Source organism: Parus major, chromosome 2 (assembly GCF_001522545.3).
Source record: "Parus major isolate Abel chromosome 2, Parus_major1.1, whole genome shotgun sequence".
Taxonomy (NCBI): domain Eukaryota; kingdom Metazoa; phylum Chordata; class Aves; order Passeriformes; family Paridae; genus Parus; species Parus major.
The window spans coordinates 131,515,509-131,532,398 of NC_031769.1; the positions used below are offsets into that span (position 1 = coordinate 131,515,509).

Sequence of the window (16,890 nt, forward strand, 5' to 3'; positions counted from 1 at the left end):
ATAGTTTTCTTTTTCTAATAAAAGAAGCTCATTTAGAATATTAATTTACTAAATTGTAATTAAACTACAAAAATACTTCAAAATCTGTTTTGAAGCAGTTTAAGAGAATGACTTTATTTCTCTGGTTACTTGATAAAATCATGTTATTAAACTACTCTTCTGTTGTGTAATGTAGTTTTCAGATGGTTTTAATACTATTCTGACTTCTTCCTTTCTGTGCTGTGAACATACAGAAACGAACATGGCTCTCTCAGTCCTCAATCCCATTTTAATCTCACTAATTTTATATTCATCTGCTCTTCAAGAAGCTCAACCCTTTTAAAGATCTGTCCAGCAGTTAAATTCAGAAAACCCATAATTTTTAACTATATGAATAATTTCTAGACTGTGTTAATCAATTTTTTTTGAGGGCATGTGGCACGCTTCCACCTCCAGTGTTCGGGTAAAACCTGATGTCAGGGTAAACTAGGCAAAGTCTCTAAATGACATTTTTTATATTTTTGTAGCCAAATAACTGTCATTTTTAAATGAAATTCATAACCAGAAGAGATTAGTATTAAGGAATAAAAATATTAGAGAAGTTACACAATAAATCACATCTAAAAGGTTGTAGGTGATGCTGAAAAAAACCCTGTCATTCACTTTGAAATTATATTGCCTAATGGAATTCTGGCTCTGGGACATAAAAATGCATTACATTTATCAAGAAACTGAAGTTGAACATATAGAGAGTTAGAAATTGTAAGTAGCAGATGATTTAGTAATATGATCCACATATTAAAATAGTTAGTACCTGGATGTCAGAAAAAGTGTGACTTGCCAGAAGGCACTTAGTCATCCAGTGAATCCATTAACAGCACCATTTGGCAAGAAAATGAAATTTTCTCTAACACTGTCATATCATATCATCTGAGGTGCATCATTTACTTAGACTGTCACTCTTTTCTGTTTAATACGGTGTCTGTGAGCTTGTCAACTACAAGGAATAAAAATATTCATAAAATCTTGCTAATGACAAGATATTATTAATGTTATTCTGGCTTCCTGACTTCTTTGTATTATGACATCTTATGGACGTCATATTTTCAAAATCTACAAATGCAATTAACATTTTACATTTCCAGCATTGTCTAGGTATTCACATAATATTATTTTTTTCAGTTTAGAAAAATTGGTATGATTGTATGGAAAGCTAAAATACATAAACCAGTCAGACTTAAGGAATTCAAACAATAAATCAGGTCTTCCAAATATTTAATCATTGAGCTCATATCAGGATTCTAAAATTCACTGGTAACTACAGTATGTAATTAAGGTTCTCAGGTATGTACATATTTACCAAATCAAGGCCTAGCAGGAGGGAGAAGATTGACTGGCACATCACTTGAGAGTCTGTTAAAGTAGGATTCAAAACTACATCTTGGGAAAGTTCTGCTAGTGCTGCAGTGCCAACAGAAGTGTGCAATATTTTTAAAGGTGGCACCTCATATCATATGCCTAGCTGAATATGCATTTTTCCCTTAAAAAGTTAAACACTTATAGTAAAAATGTGCAATTGTATTTCAGAATTGGAAATTACTGAAATTGCTTTACCAGTTCTTTGTGGCTTTTATGTATAACTGTTGATCTAGAAGTGACTGGCATTTTTGTGGTTTAATTTCTCTTAGCTGCTTGAGTTTTATTATTTTGAAGAAATGTGGCCTACTGTATCAAATTCTTCCATTTCTGGCAGCAATTAAAAAAAAGTTTAAGGTTCAAATCATCCCTGTTACATGTGTTGATTCATGTACTTTTCCCTGACACTACTTCATTTCAATATTTTTTTTCCAGATAAAGGCTTTTATTCATATAATTCAGGTAAATTTTCAGCATGCCAGAAATGCTTATTGCTTCCATATACGTGCAAAATTTAATTTGATATTTTATTGGTGTGCTTTTGCTACCTATTGTGCAGATACTAAATTGCATAAAAGTTCTTTGGCTTTTCTTGTCTGCTTTTCAGTAATAGGTCTCTTGTTGGCTTTCTTTCTCTATTCTTAATATCTCAGTATTGATATTGGAGCAATATTGTTACACCATACTTGCTTTGCTTGCCTTTATTTTAGGTAGAGATATGGTAGGAAAACTGTAGTAAGCTTTATTAACTATACTAGAAAAATGCTATTTTGCTTAAACTGGATTAAAAGGAATGCTATTATATTACAGCTGTTTGAGAACTAGTGTAAGTATTTTTAGAATACAGACTTGGGGTAACTGAAGTACTGGCAAAATCAGTATTTACACTGGTATATATTTTCACATTTTTTGTTGATATAAATCCCCCATTACAAATCCAGCTCTAGCTGAGGAATTTGCCTTAAAAAAATATAAGGAAATTAATAACATACAGTTTTTACCAACTTAAATTTCGTTGTGCATTTCATGTGGGACTTGCAGTTTTTGCAGTTTTAATTATTGGAATCTCTTTGAGAATTGGTTCAACTAATTATATTTTAGTTATGTTTAACAAATGGAACTCACGTTGTTATGAAAATTGATCCATACTATGATAGAGAGAAACTAAACTCCCTTGGAGCAGAAATTTCTCAAGAGTAGTACTAATGAAATCCACTTTCCATTACATCTAACGTCAGTGTCCCATATTTCTTCCACTCCTTTCTCTCCTGAAATAATCCCACATCTTCTCATGTTTTACGATATCTTTGGATGGGGAGAGACCAAGTTTGGTGTGGCATCTGTGGACTTGCACACATGTGGATTAGACACAAATTTTATCTGGATAAAGTTTCTTTTTGATGAAGGACTTCCAATTTCTATTTCTCTCTTCTATCCAGAAGTTGTATGTCTCTGTTTTATCTTTCTCATCTATCCTATTCTAACAATTATCAAAGATCTGTGGGAACTTAATAGAATTTGATATTTATACTCTGTCAGTGCAGATGAAATTGGTCAAAAGCCTCTAAACCCCCAGTAATATGTGCAGGAGGATAAAGTGACAGATTGACATGGAGACAGCAGGACTGCATGAGAAGTTAGCTCACACTAAGAACCCTTGGGCACAGGCTGCATGAATATCAGAAGGCAAATTCTTAAAACAGTTGTTATGAGACTCTTTTGGGGTTGCTTATATGTCAGCTTTGAACACAGAAGAAATACAGACAATGCTAAATGACTTAAAGTGGTGGTGAAGGCCTTCTGTGAGCTCCAGGGAAGGAACTGCAAGCATGCTTCACTAGCCTTTCTCGCCCCAAGGAGTCCACAAAATCTTGTGGACTGCATTCTGCATTGTAAGGGACAGGGCTGGGAGCATGGACTGCTTTCTTTTTCCTTTTATATTTTTCTTTCTCCACAAGAAAAGCACAGAATTCCCGAGCCATAAATTTGGCACTTTCTTCTGTATTTAGTCTGACTCACACTAATTTTATTTCTCATTCTATCCCCTATCCTAGTTCATTTTGATAACTATGTTGGTTGCTCATATGCACTTTAGTAGAGCTTTGAACCTCCTGTGTTCTCCTGAGATCTGTCAGAAATGTCTGTGGGGACTATATGAAGCACAGAAGGTATTTCAAATTCTTTCCCCTGTATATTAATAAGAGTGAAGAAAAGCTGTGTGCCTACTTCAGTTGTTGTGTAGAAAGCAGAAGGTTTTTTGGAACCCTCCACAGATTTTAGTTGCTTTGTAAGAAAATATTTATATTTGCATATTGTTTCATTCATCTGGGACAGTTCAAATTATTTAGAATGTTGTTGTGGAGGGAAATGTTATTCTGTAATAGCATAGACTATTCCAGTTGGCAGGGACTAATCACAATCATCTAGTCCAAGAGCCCAACCATTCAATGCTGACCAAAAGCTAAAACATGTCACTAAATACATTGTCCAAATGCTTTTTAAACATTGACAGGCTTGAGCAAACCAAAGAATATTCTGTTAACCTTTTTTCAATTTTCCCATATTATTTTTATTTAGAAGCTTTCCATGGCCACCAGCACTGCATCCTGTAAAAAGTTTACAAAAAATAACTTTTTCCTTCAAGAAATTGAATGAAACACCTCATTTTTTTTCTTTACATTATTTCATTCCTGAGGATGAAAAATGGAAATGTTTTTATACTAAGAAACTACTGTATTATAAATTCCTTTTCCGCGTAATAGAAAGTAAAAATCTGAATAGTAAAAAAAATTAAATAGAGAGTACTTCCTAAATGGAAATTGAAAATAATGGTCCTAATGCTTTTTAGGTGATGGGGTTTTCCCCCAGCCCTGCAATGGAAGCTACACTGCAGGTGCTGTGAACTTCAGTTGTGCTGTGCACACGTTCTCACAGAGCTCGTGCTGGGTGGGGTGATAGCCTCAGCAGCATTGCAGGGAAGGAATAGGAAGGTGTGGAAGGGCAGGACGATGTTGAACCTTGACAAGTTCTGATGGGAAGGTTTTCCACTGTCTCCAGTGTGAACTCTCCCCTGAAAAGTTTATTGATAGTTTAAGGCTGTTAAACCCAAACTTGCTAAATGGAATAAAAATATATATATTTATTTTACTGGGGCTGGAGTTTGGCTCAATTAAGGCATTTTTGAGGGTTACAGCAGCATGGGGTCTATTTTTATATTTTATGGCCTTCAGTCCATAACTGTAATAATTGTTAATCTAGGTGGAAGTCTGTATTTGACATCTATTACTGCCCAGTTATAAGACAGAAGGGGAGTTATACCTCCAATAATGTTTTAAAAATAAACTACATACTAGTGGAATGGCATCAAAGCAAATATTAACCACAGGAAAACCATTGGCACCAATGCATTCATTTAATGTATACAGTATCTAGGAATATTAGGTTTTTACTGAATTATGAATTTATCTAAGAATGGATTTAAACTCCTTGCTCTTGATTTTAGAACCTTATGTTATAATGTATGAGTCAAAGAGTTTAAGATATTAACTAAATACTAAATAATAGTTTCATTCGCAATATTAATTTGCAATAATTTGTGAGAGACTTCAATGTCACATTTCCCAGATAAAATACTAATTGCTCTTTCTCTTTTGTGTAATCAGTGGTTCAAATTAGTTAATGAAGTAGTACTTTGAAAAGACATGGCTAAGGTGGGACACATGCCTAAATCTTCACATTTACATTGTCAATAGATTAAAAAGAAAATTACGATCTAAAATTAATATACAGCAGATGAAATTAGTCTTGAAAAATTCCAAGAAATATTAAAATAATCTGCCAGCAATTATACTGACATTTCAAATACTTGGTTCAATAAAAGATTTTGACCTGTGCACTTTCTAGTTTGTTCCATTTCTGAAGTTAATGGAAGATGTTTTAAATATGTATAATCTGATTCCTTTGCAGAAGTTATATATTCCAGGCAGTAGTTCTTGACATTACAGATTTAATTGACACTGCTTTCCTTCCTTCTTCCTGAAAACACTGATTGCCAAAGATAAAATCAAGTAATTAATTCTGCTTTGAATTTCTTCTGACTTCTTTATCATAATTTAAATTTACATTTGTAAGGAAATGAAAAATATTACTTAAACGTGATTTTTCTGCAGTTGGTTTATGTCTGTTAGTAGTTAGAGCTGGCTTGTAACAGCTTGAGGAGATAGATGATCTGAGCTGAATAAGCTTCATATCTCATCTAACAGATCAAGCTTTCATGTTTAAGGATGTCAGGTGTTACGAGAGACTCTTGTCTTTTCAGTGGCAAATACAGTTTGAGAAAACACTGAAATCTGATTCTTCCCTTGCTTTTATTATTTTTCTACTCCCATTCTTGGGCTCAATCCTGGCCTGTTCACTTTCTCTTGCCCTGGCTCTTCCCTGATGCTCAGATCTCTGGATCCTGGAAGATGATGTGCAGCTGAGGTATTGGGAGATTCTGGAACAAGTGCATGTGGCTTGAGAAGATGGAGAGGGAGAGAGAGAAAACCTTGTCCTTTATACCTGTGGTCTGTTGAAGCTTCTTAATCTCTCTCTTTTGCCAGATGTATCCTGTGACTACAACAATATATAATTTTAGCTACACAGCTGGGAAGTCTAGAGCCCACTGTGACAACAGCTGACTATTTTCATCCTCAAAGATGCAAATATCTCCTCCTGAATACAGAATATAATATTCTAAAAATATGTTAAAGCAGATGTACTTAGCTGTAAATATAAACATAAATAAAAGCAACCTCAGTTGTAATTAATTAGATTCATTCATAAGAATGAATTAGTTGATGAGTAAATGACATCTATTCAAATCATAGTTGATTCAGCCTTTTACATCTTTCGTGATGAAAACCTTTCCAAGCAGCCATGTGATGAGCATCAGCAGGCTCACTTGCCCTCATCTTCCCATTCCACAATCCTCTCTCTGATAGGGCCTGAGTGACATTATTTGCATCTCTGCACAGCAGCCACAGTCCCACTGCCAGAGCAGTGTCAGGGTTACCAAAAAGCAGAATCCCCCTGCTTTGCACTCCCTTTGGGGGCTTTTGCCTTTCAGGTCCCAGCCAAACCCCAACCAGCTTGTGGAGCTCTCTTGCTTAGTGTTTGGTCACAAATATTGTCCTCATTTAAAGACCTGGATTTGAATCACTTGCTGAGGTGAATGGAGAGTAATCCTTCTTCACTGGCATGTGTATCACCACACCAGTAGAAGGTTCTCCTGAAAATGGCATCAGGGACATCTCAGGTGTAAGGGATGCTTTCTTTGGGGGAAAAGAGACTGGACCTTTACAATTAAGAGAATAATCAGAGGAGGTAGAGACCTTTTCCTTCATTTCTGCCCTCATCATCTAGGTTTTCTTGAGTGCTAATTGTCATCACTTGCTTGTAATTTTTTGTTTTAGAGAAAAACTTTACTTGTTATTTTTTGAATTCAAAGATATTTGTCCCCTCCCCAATATAGCATGGCTATTTATAAAAATTTATAATAAATTGAGCTACCATATGAGAATTGCATGACTTTCTCAGAACTAATTTTAATTTCCTATTAGTGAGGAAAGCATCAACCTTTAGTACACTTAAATAACCACAATTAAAATTTCTTTACTGAAATTGCATAAAGGATTTGCAGGCTATGTTGTCTTCTAAGAATTAGCACATATCACTCACCATTTTTTAGCTGAATAAGTTTTAGGCTGAGAAATTTTTATTGTCAAAGAAATAGTCTGCAGTCTAGATTATAAATTCATACACCCACTTCTTAATTGCTGGAGTGACTTCTGACTTCTCATAAAAGGCACAGAAGAAATAGAAAATATACAAACAAATACAGCAGGAAAACAGAAATATGGAATGGTTTGCATATGTAAAGGAACTGAAGGATGATATTTCAGCACAAAAAAATGCAAACCAACGAGATAACTCTAGAAGAACACAGAATGCTGATTCATGTTTCTCAGAACACAAAAGCTTGGAGAGCAGTGTTGTAAATAATAGAATAGAAATAAAATATAGGGAAGTTGATTTCACACAATGAATGCTCAAATTACAGAATTTGCTGACACAGAATATTATAGGCACCAATAGAATAATGTGACTAAAAATGAAATTATGTGAATTTGTGGAGAAGTAGATTACTTGTTGTAAGCAGGATGGCTTAGGAGAAGTCTCAGATCTTGGAAACATGCTCCTTCTGCTAAAGAAGGACCTTCCACTATCCTCTAGTGGGTAGGTAAACAAATACTCAGTGGTCTAAAAAATGACAGCAGTTCTTATAATTCAAACAATTTCTAAAGTTTCTTTAAATTGAAAACTCTTTATTTTTGTCAAAACCCCTCTTAGTACATGTTCTTACAGTTTTCTGTTGGGAAAGGAGGGTAAACATCCTTCTGTGCCAGTCACCCAGATAGAGAGTTGACTGATTTGTCCTGGTCTTCAGGTTTACTACTAGTTTTTAGTGATAATTTTGTGTCTACATTTTTTAGAAAAATTGTCCTGAGGCAGGAAAAAAAATCTTGCACGTGATAGGAGGTCTGGTGCCAATTAAAGTTTCTGCCTTCTAATTACCCATTTTTAGATGGCTGGAAACTTAAAACAGACACACCATCTTGCTGAAGAGCAGGGATTTTTTCAAATTTAAAAGAAGTATCTGTCACATGCCAGTGTTTAACCCTGATAACAGTAATCAAAAACTATTTAAAAGATGCCACAGAAGACTGAAGTAAATTAGGCTGAACAAAACCTGACATATTTACTTGTCCTGTGTGACATATATTTGAGCTCTAATCATGGAAGTGGAATCTGCTTTTGCCAGCTCAGCTCTAGCTATTTTGGCAGGTGTACATTTAATAGTTTGCTCGTGCTCCATGGCACACTATATGTGTGATGCCACCTTTTTTTCCTGACAATATTTATTGAGAACTCAAAGAAAGTACTACATGCATTTAGTATTATTACTATTAATAATCCTTCTGCTACTCAGAGACTTTGGGGAGGGATGGTGTCTTGTATATGGAATTTGGAAGGTGAACAGTGTGATACCAGTTTCTGTATGGAATCAATACAAATATCTGTGTATATGGAATGAATATAAAGTAGATAAAATATTTCATTAAAGCAATGCCATGGAGATGTATTTCAACATTTCATTTTATATTACTTTAAAGATTTAGTTGAAATAATTGTTGCAGTCATATATGTGCAATTATAACAGGAATAACTACCTTTATATGCTGATAATAATAATGCATGGTCTAGTATGAAATCCATACATTTATTTAAGTATTATTGACAACTGATAATTTTAACTTACAGGAAGGAAAATGATACATGTCTTTTCTTTTTCCAGGATCCAAAAGAATCAGTGACAGTGAAGTTTCTGATTATGACTGTGATGATGGAATTGGTGTTGTTTCAGGTACTAATGTTTAAATTTACTTGTCCATGTTTAGTAGAACTATTTCTTATTTATAATTTATTATGAACTTTGAAATGTTTTTCTGATAAAAAATAAGTGGAACTTAAGTATATATTTTTTTAAGAGACACAAAATAAATATTACGCATAATGCATATCTAAACTAAAAAATTACTAATGGGGGAAAAGAGTCAGTGTGAGAATGTCCTTATTGCTTTTATAAAATGATAGGAATAGCATCAAGGTAGCATTTTTAATAAATGTCAAGAAGTGTTCATTTAATTTTTTTTGACAGACATTTGTGGTTGATATAGCCTGTAAAATTTCATGGTGGAAAAATAACACTGCCAAAGGTCTGAAACATGAATGTTTAAGACAGGCCAGGAGATAGCAGATAATCTGTTTCACTATGTATTGGAATTGAGCCTATTTGAGAAAAACAGTTATCAAATCAAAGAGTATGTATCCTCTTCTAAGAGAAAAGATAATACTAGATAAAAAATAATCATAGCTGAAAACAATAAAATCATAACCATATGCTTTTGATGACTGCAACAGAGAATATGTTTAAGATTATCAAATCATGGACATTTTTAGGTTGGATCAAGTCCAACTGCTAGAACTGCAAAGTCCACTACTAAACCTTGCTCCTGAGTCCCACAGCCACACAGAGTTTTCTGTGCTAGACAGTTTTTGGTTCTCTAGGGTGAGGTCCAGCTCAAGTGTTAATTAGTGAGGTTTGGGCATTCCTGAGTAGAGGCTGAGCAGTAAAATCTGTCTGGTCTGCACAGCAGCTGTAAGACCTTGATCTGCTCAGGTCAGTCAACGCCTGTTCCTGCCACACAGCCATCCATCACCATATGGGGTATAGGACATTCTGCTGGAGGCTCAGGAAGGGGAGATAGGAAAGAGGAATGAGAAGGAGTACAGCTCACCTTGGAACTAGAGGGAATAAAAATGAGGTGAGACAGGCAATCCTGAGTATCATAGGATGGTGTGAAGCCAAGTATTGATAAATCCAGACATTTAGTGAGCTACCTAATTGTATGAGTTGGCATAGTCCTGTTATAAAAACTGTTACCAGTCTGAGTTTAGATGCATTTCTGTTTTGCCTCCATAGTCATCCTTTTATTTCCAGCTATTTCATGGTTAGCTCATAGGCTGTGCTAAATTTTTGACCCTGGTATATTACTATTTTATGCTATGGGTCTTGCACTTGCTGGGATAAGGAGATAACTTTTTCTGTTTTTTAAAATAAACAGCATGCAAATTTTATGAAAAATCCCTTTATATAAACTGACATAAAATTTTACAGATTTTATGATATAAGCAGGGCAAGTCATATTTGTGCTGAGGTTCCAGCAGTTTAACCAGATTAAAAAATAACACAAGGCCTGCAAAACCACTAAAGTTTCTGTATTCCTTAAAACATTTATCTTCAAACAGTAACAGGTGCAGTTTTCAGATTGTTACCTTAATTAGAAAACGGTTAAGGAAAACTTACAGCATTTTTATGTTTCCACTCCCCTGCTTGCCTTCTTACAGTCAGAACACGGGAAGGATAGGTAGCCGGAGTGGTGTGAAGTTTTGGAACCAAAGAGGCAGCCATCCTCAGAAGTTCTTTTTTCCTATTTACTGTACTTTTGGTCTTTGATGAGCTTTCTGTCTGTAATTAGTAGTCTCTAAGGCAATTCAAATTACCTGTCCTCCCAAAAAGAAGGGCTTTAATATTGCTGTGGGCCAGTTAAATTAAAAATTTACCAATCTAATTTAGGAGTCTAGAAATAAAGCTAGGAAAGAAGTGGATTTAATGGTTATATTTCTAAAGTGCCCAGTGTAACATCATTTTGAAAGTGACTTTTTATTCCTGTCCTGGAAAGAGTTACCAAGTTTTGTAGAATTTTTTTACCAGGTGCTTGAACATCAGCAGGACTCTTATGAAACACCTAAATTTACAACTTTGACTCAATAAATTTATCCTTTGACAACTTGTAAAAATATGTTATTAAAGTTTGAATGAATGAGCCTACTTCCCTTACCTGAGTTCCTGACATACTTTTAGGGTTTTTTAGGGTCTTTAAGCCATTGAATTTTTGCTGAACACTTCTACACCTTAGTTGCATTTCAGTTCAGCCTGGCTGTGTGGGTAGGAAAATTTGATGGTTTTTAGGTTTCAAAATATTAATTTAGTGTCTTACTTTTTTGTGCTGCTGCCACTACATTTGTAAGTCTTCTGGTTTAGTCTTGTCTTGTCTTACCAGCCACTCTCCTTATCATTCCCTCTATCATTTAAAGTTCCTGTGTTTGTTTGTAACCTCATCACAATCTTGGTTTGAGTATATGAGCTGTTTGCATGAAACCATTTGTCTCTCTTTGTTTTCTTTCTTTCTTACTTACCCCAGTTCTTTCATTTTGTATTTCCAGGTTTTATTTAACATGACACTTTGCTCTTTTTCTGTCTGCTATATAAATAGTGCATTACATGTGGTAAACTTGCCAACATCTTTCGAGTACTCTCAATGATGCTTTCCATAAAATTAATTTCTAGTATCACACCTGTGAACTAAACTCCAGAAACCTTTAAGAAGAATAAAAAACATCTTTTTGCTCCTTTTCATTTTACTTTTATTTATAATGATTGATTAGATATCCTTTAAAGTTCCCTTCCAATTCAAACCATTTTGTGATTTTATGACCTCTTGGAAGAATTATTTACAAAATCTATTACTTCTTGTGGCTTGGATCTTAGCCTGCTTAGACAAAAGTAATAAACTTCAGTCTGTTGTTTCAGTCAACAGGAAAGGCTTTTACGAAAATAGTGATAAACAGATTGAAAAAATTCAATGTCCTTTTTTTGGCTACCCATGTATTCTCCGACAGAAATTGTCACAAAGGGTTATGACATATGACGTATTATTTAAAAAGCAGCTTTCTCCTAGATTTTCTATGTTTCTAAAGTAGCTAAAATTCAAATATAATATGCATTCATCTTGGGAAACCCTAGAATAAAGTCTCTATTATATTTAATCTTTGCTGGCATTAATCTTACCATAGGATCGTGGAATGAGCAGTATTAGCAGTTATGGTTATGTCTTTAGATTGGTTATACCTAACTCTCAAACAATTTAAAGCATTTATTTTGCTGCCCTGAGCAATAAATCTTGGCCATTAAAGTTGTCTGTTGTGAGCAGCTCTGTGTGGGAGTACATCAGTATCTACACCTGCCCTTTAGAATGTTCTTATGTCCTTTTTCATAAAAGCAATAGACTATTTTTATATTGATTTTTTTTGTAAATTCCAGAAAGGTTTATAAAGCATCATTTATATTATAAAAAAAAATACAACTCAGCGAAAGGCAGGTTGACTTTTTGTTTTTTGTTTTTTTTTCTTTTTAGTGTCCAAAGTTAATAATGCATTACAGTTAGCAAATTCAATCTATATGGACTATAATTTATAAATAGTTTTCTTCCCAGATATTTTCTTTTGTATGTTGAACCTAGGGAATACAAGCAACCTACTGAGTCTGACTTTATGAACAGAGACATGTATTGTCAAGACCATTTAATCATAAAATTCTCACCTATTGTTTTTTGTAACACTAAAATATTCAGAAAGATATTAATGTTTATAATTCAGTTCTGTACCAATATCTCATCTGCATTACAACAGATTATGTATTATGAAACACTTGTAATCTGAGATATGTTTCAACAGATGAATCATGGATGAATATAAAGCAGTGAATTCTGCATGGACTGCATTACAAGTCTCTATAGAGAAGAGCTTTTCCAACTAAAAGAATGCAGTCTCCAGCTTTTAGAAGAAAAACATTTATAGGGATAAATTTTTATCATTACACAGAAGATAGCTGTATGTTTCAGGAGCAAATAAGAATACAAAGAACATATTTATTCAGAGGATAGTTAGAGCCGAGTAAATTAGGAAAAAATAGTAATCGTCTTTACAGAAATTATTATTGAACTTACAAAAATATTTCTGTGTTTGAAGAATGAAAAGCAATTATCCATTTTTGCTTCACTTCTTAAAACACCTGAGGAATCCTTTGTTCAAAAGAGTGCTTTCACTGTCATGTTGCAGCCTTTGCTGCAGAGGTAATGTCTTTTTCTCTTATTTGCTGATAATGTGGGCTGAATTTTTATGCCCGATTCCTGTGGATGATTGCTTCTCAAAGCAGATGCAGGAAACACACTTTGGTTACAGATTGAAATCAACTGCCTATAGAAAGACATCTTACAGCATTAGCAATTGGAGTGGATTACTTCTATCCCTACTAAAATACGGATTTCATTGTAGATCACCAGCAAGCCCTAAATGGGAGCCTCTAGTGACCCAAAAGCCCAGTAACTTCAGACATAAACACTGTCAAGGCTTTTATTTTATTGTATGTTGATACCAAATGCCCTGCTCTAAAATCTCTTCTTTCTGAGCTCTTCCTTGAGTTAAAAATGTTAGTCTTTGTATCACAAAAATCCCCCTCCCAAACTGAAATTCAAGCCTTGTTAAATAGTTCTTATGCTGACCCCCTAGATCAATGGGTCTTTAACCATTTTCCTTTCTATCAAACAAATAATGTATATATTATTTACAACTTTATGCTTAAACATATTATAATTCTTCAAGCTTTTCTTGCATTTTTAATTTTATTTCTTAATGTATACTTTCCATTTAACAAGTTTATTCTCCTATTTAAATTTTGAATGTAATACTTTAATTATTTAAAAAATAAAGAAATCCTTCACTATCATTTCCTCAGCTGAAAAATCATCTTTCTCTTCAAACATCCAAATCCTCTCAATGCTTTTCTTTAAAGCAGTCAAAACTAGTCAAAACCATTTTTAAATATAAGCTGTATCACTCCACTTTGAAATGTGTAACTTGATTCAAGTTTTATTTTCAGATTATTACTAGTTATCAATAGCATTCTCTTTGTAGAAAGTTAAGAAATTAGGATCTTGGTGTGCCAGTTTATATTATGCCACAGTCCTATGTCTATGGAGTGACAAAGACATTAATAGGCAATGAAAATTGCAATGAAGTTGCATCCCAATCAGAGATGCTCTTAGTGGATACTTCTCGCATAAGGGAAAGGCTGGTTGGGGTGGGTTACAATTGTGGTGAAGAACACTTCTAAGAAGGAAATGCCACAAGACTGATAAATTGCAATCAGTGCTGTGAAGAGGAGGCTAGTTTTGGGGACTTTGTGGACAGATGCAAATAGACATGGATGAGTGCTTAACTAAGAAGAAACATCTTTATAGTACTGGTGGTGGTTTGGGGTTTTTTCCCCAAGCTTTGCACATCAAGCTGGGCTTAGGAACAGCGCTGAAAACTCAGCAAGTTCTAGTTTATTGATGTGTGGGAATGCTTTTCCATAGGAAAAGTCTTGTCTCAGGTGTAATGGACCCATAAATACAATTAGTACTGTAGAGCTAAATGTTCCTGTGAGGAACTGAGTTGCTATGCAGCAAGTAACCAGTTGTTCCTACTGTAATGTTTACTGATTCCTTTCACTGTACATTCATTCTTCCTGTATTTGCAAAATAATGTTTTGATACAAAAAAAATAAAATCCCCAAAGCAATACATAATGTATCTTTAACTTATAAAGTATTCAAATATTAATAATTCAATTTATTTGATCAGTGACTGTCAGCAAATTTTTTTTAGAGGACATCTAAATTCCTCATTTAGATGTTCAAATCACCCCAGAAGCTGAGCACATTTATATAAAAGAACTGAACTCTCTCCAAAGTGCCCATGTGTGAAATCTTGGTATGTTAAGCATTTCTGGCAATTTGATTATATAATTGTTTTTAATTAGTGCTTGTTCTAAGCACAACCACTGTGAGTGTTAAAAAGTTAAATATCTGAAAGCTTGACGCCTCAATCAAGTACAAATGTTAAAGTGGAGAAAACATCACTTAGCATCAGTGTCAGAAACAAGTCAATTATGTTGCCTGTGATGAACAGACATTCTAGTACTGCCTTTCTAGAACAATTTCCATACGAGGAGTTTCTTTCAAGTAAATCAAGCAGCAAGGCATCTAAATTAAAATCTTCATTAGTACACTTCAATTAATTCTTTTTAGGGCTATTTTAGGGCTGTTGACGTGAACTTAATATTGGGAAGTTTGTGATTTTCTGCAGTTTTGTGGCTGCAAGATTTGTAATTTAATAACAATTCAATCATCAGTGTTTACTGAACATGTACCCTGCATAGCATAATATTAGTACAGCTATGCTGTGTGGATTAATACTTTAGGTCAAATATATTAATAGTCTCTCTTAAATCAGATAAAACTAAAACTTCAGGTCTGAAGAAGCTGTATTTAGTGTGCTTTGTAAAATCCCTCTTTTCATATGTATCAGTTTTTAATGAAATCTTCCCATGAAAGGAGAAGGTGGTGGCATTGCAGTTATGTTTGTCATGTGTCTGTCTTTTAAGTGTCTGCAGCTCACAGTTGTTTATCACTGATTATCTCTACACTGATTATCAGGTTCTGTGTACTCTCTATGTTGATTTAAGAGGCTTGCCATAGTTATAGAGCCTTTGATTCTATGGTAATGACTCAATATTTATAGCTGCAAGCAGGATAATGTTTATCCTATTTTTGCTACTGCTATAAATAACTATCTGCTTTGCTCAATAGCAACTCATTGGTCAAGCTGCACTTATAACCTGTCTTTTCTGCCTATAATTTCTTCTCACAAGAAAATGTTTTTACTTACCTTCTCTGATGTAGTTTCCAAGATGTGCAATATTTTTGAAAATGGAAGTTAAATCATACCTACAGTACAGGCAGTTAAATCACAGCTACATTGACTCTACAAAACTGAAGGATAACTTTCAAATTACCTCATTAATCCATGTTGGTGGATTGTCTTACTCAAACAGCTGCTTTTCAATGCGTGACCTGTTGGCAAAAGAGGAGTTTGTAAATATAATAATTTTTGTTTTACGTAAATGAATTATAAATGTCAAAGTTTATTTTCTGGCAACAATATTATTAGACAGTATTAATCTATTTATTTGATCACAGCTAAACACATCTAGTTTTCTTCAAAAATGTAAAAAGTTTTCTTCAAAAGCAAAAATTTATCAAAATTTATCAAGATTGCTCGGAATGCTGATTGTTTCTGCCTTTTTTATTATCATAAGGAAGCAGTACCAGTGTTAGTTACCAAAAGGTGTGTCTGTCTCCAAATTAATGTAAAGCACTTATTTGATCAGGATTAGATTTGACAGTTAATTAAAAAGTAATGTATTGCAACAATACTGCTCAAGCGGTCAACTACTGTGATTTATTGCAATACTGCACAAGTGGTCAACTACAATAAGTAATTACAGCTGGAGGAGGATTTTTGTTCTAAAGTAATTAATTTGTTTCTATGTTCAGGTTTAATTAATTCAATAATTTTGATTTACTTGTTCTCATTTTTAGGAATTTTTTAGACTTTTTAGTATTTTTTTGAATTTTAAAGATTTTTTGTTTGTGTTTTGTTAATTGATTTCCTTGGCCTTCATTATGCTTATTCACTTAGAAAACCTTATGACATTGCTCATTCCCCCTGTACTTCGATGTCTGTACATACCAAATATTATATAAACTGCTGATTTTTTTCCAAGGGTTTACCTATTACTTCACATTACTGCTCTACATTGTTTTTTACCTCCAAATGCAACAAATTCTCCTTGTGTACTCAGAATACAAAGAACCATCTCTGTCTTTTCTGTCAGTAGATATGCATTATTAAGAAAATAAGACAATATTTCTCTCTGTGTTCTTGTACTGTAAATCATGCTTTTTATTTCAATATCTAGAACTTTATAATAACTTGCTGCTTACTTATGTGTGGTGGATTGACGCTGGCTCGGTGCCACGTGGCTGCCAAAACTGCTCCATCCTCATGAGCTGGACACTGGAGAGAAAGTGTGCCTGAAGACTTGTGGGTCGAGATAAGGCCAGGAAGAGATCTCTCACCAGTCACAGTCATGGGCAAAACAGACAAC

The 16,890-nt window shown here is 34.1% G+C and overlaps 1 protein-coding gene across 44 annotated transcripts in view; it reads left to right on the forward strand.

Annotated features, from left to right (window-relative positions):
- Positions 1–16,890, forward strand: part of RIMS2 (regulating synaptic membrane exocytosis 2) — a 443,102-nt gene that overhangs the window by 261,627 nt on the left and 164,585 nt on the right. For 28 of the 44 annotated variants that reach the window (XM_033512411.1, XM_033512408.1, XM_015618871.2 and 25 more), the window contains one exon: positions 8,792–8,860. In XM_033512411.1, coding sequence (XP_033368302.1) covers positions 8,792–8,860 — 69 coding nt within the window. Of the gene's footprint in view, positions 1–1,830; positions 1,858–8,791; positions 8,861–16,890 lie in introns of all 44 variants that reach the window. The other 16 variants (XM_033512391.1, XM_033512377.1, XM_033512376.1 and 13 more) reach the window with 1 other exon arrangement.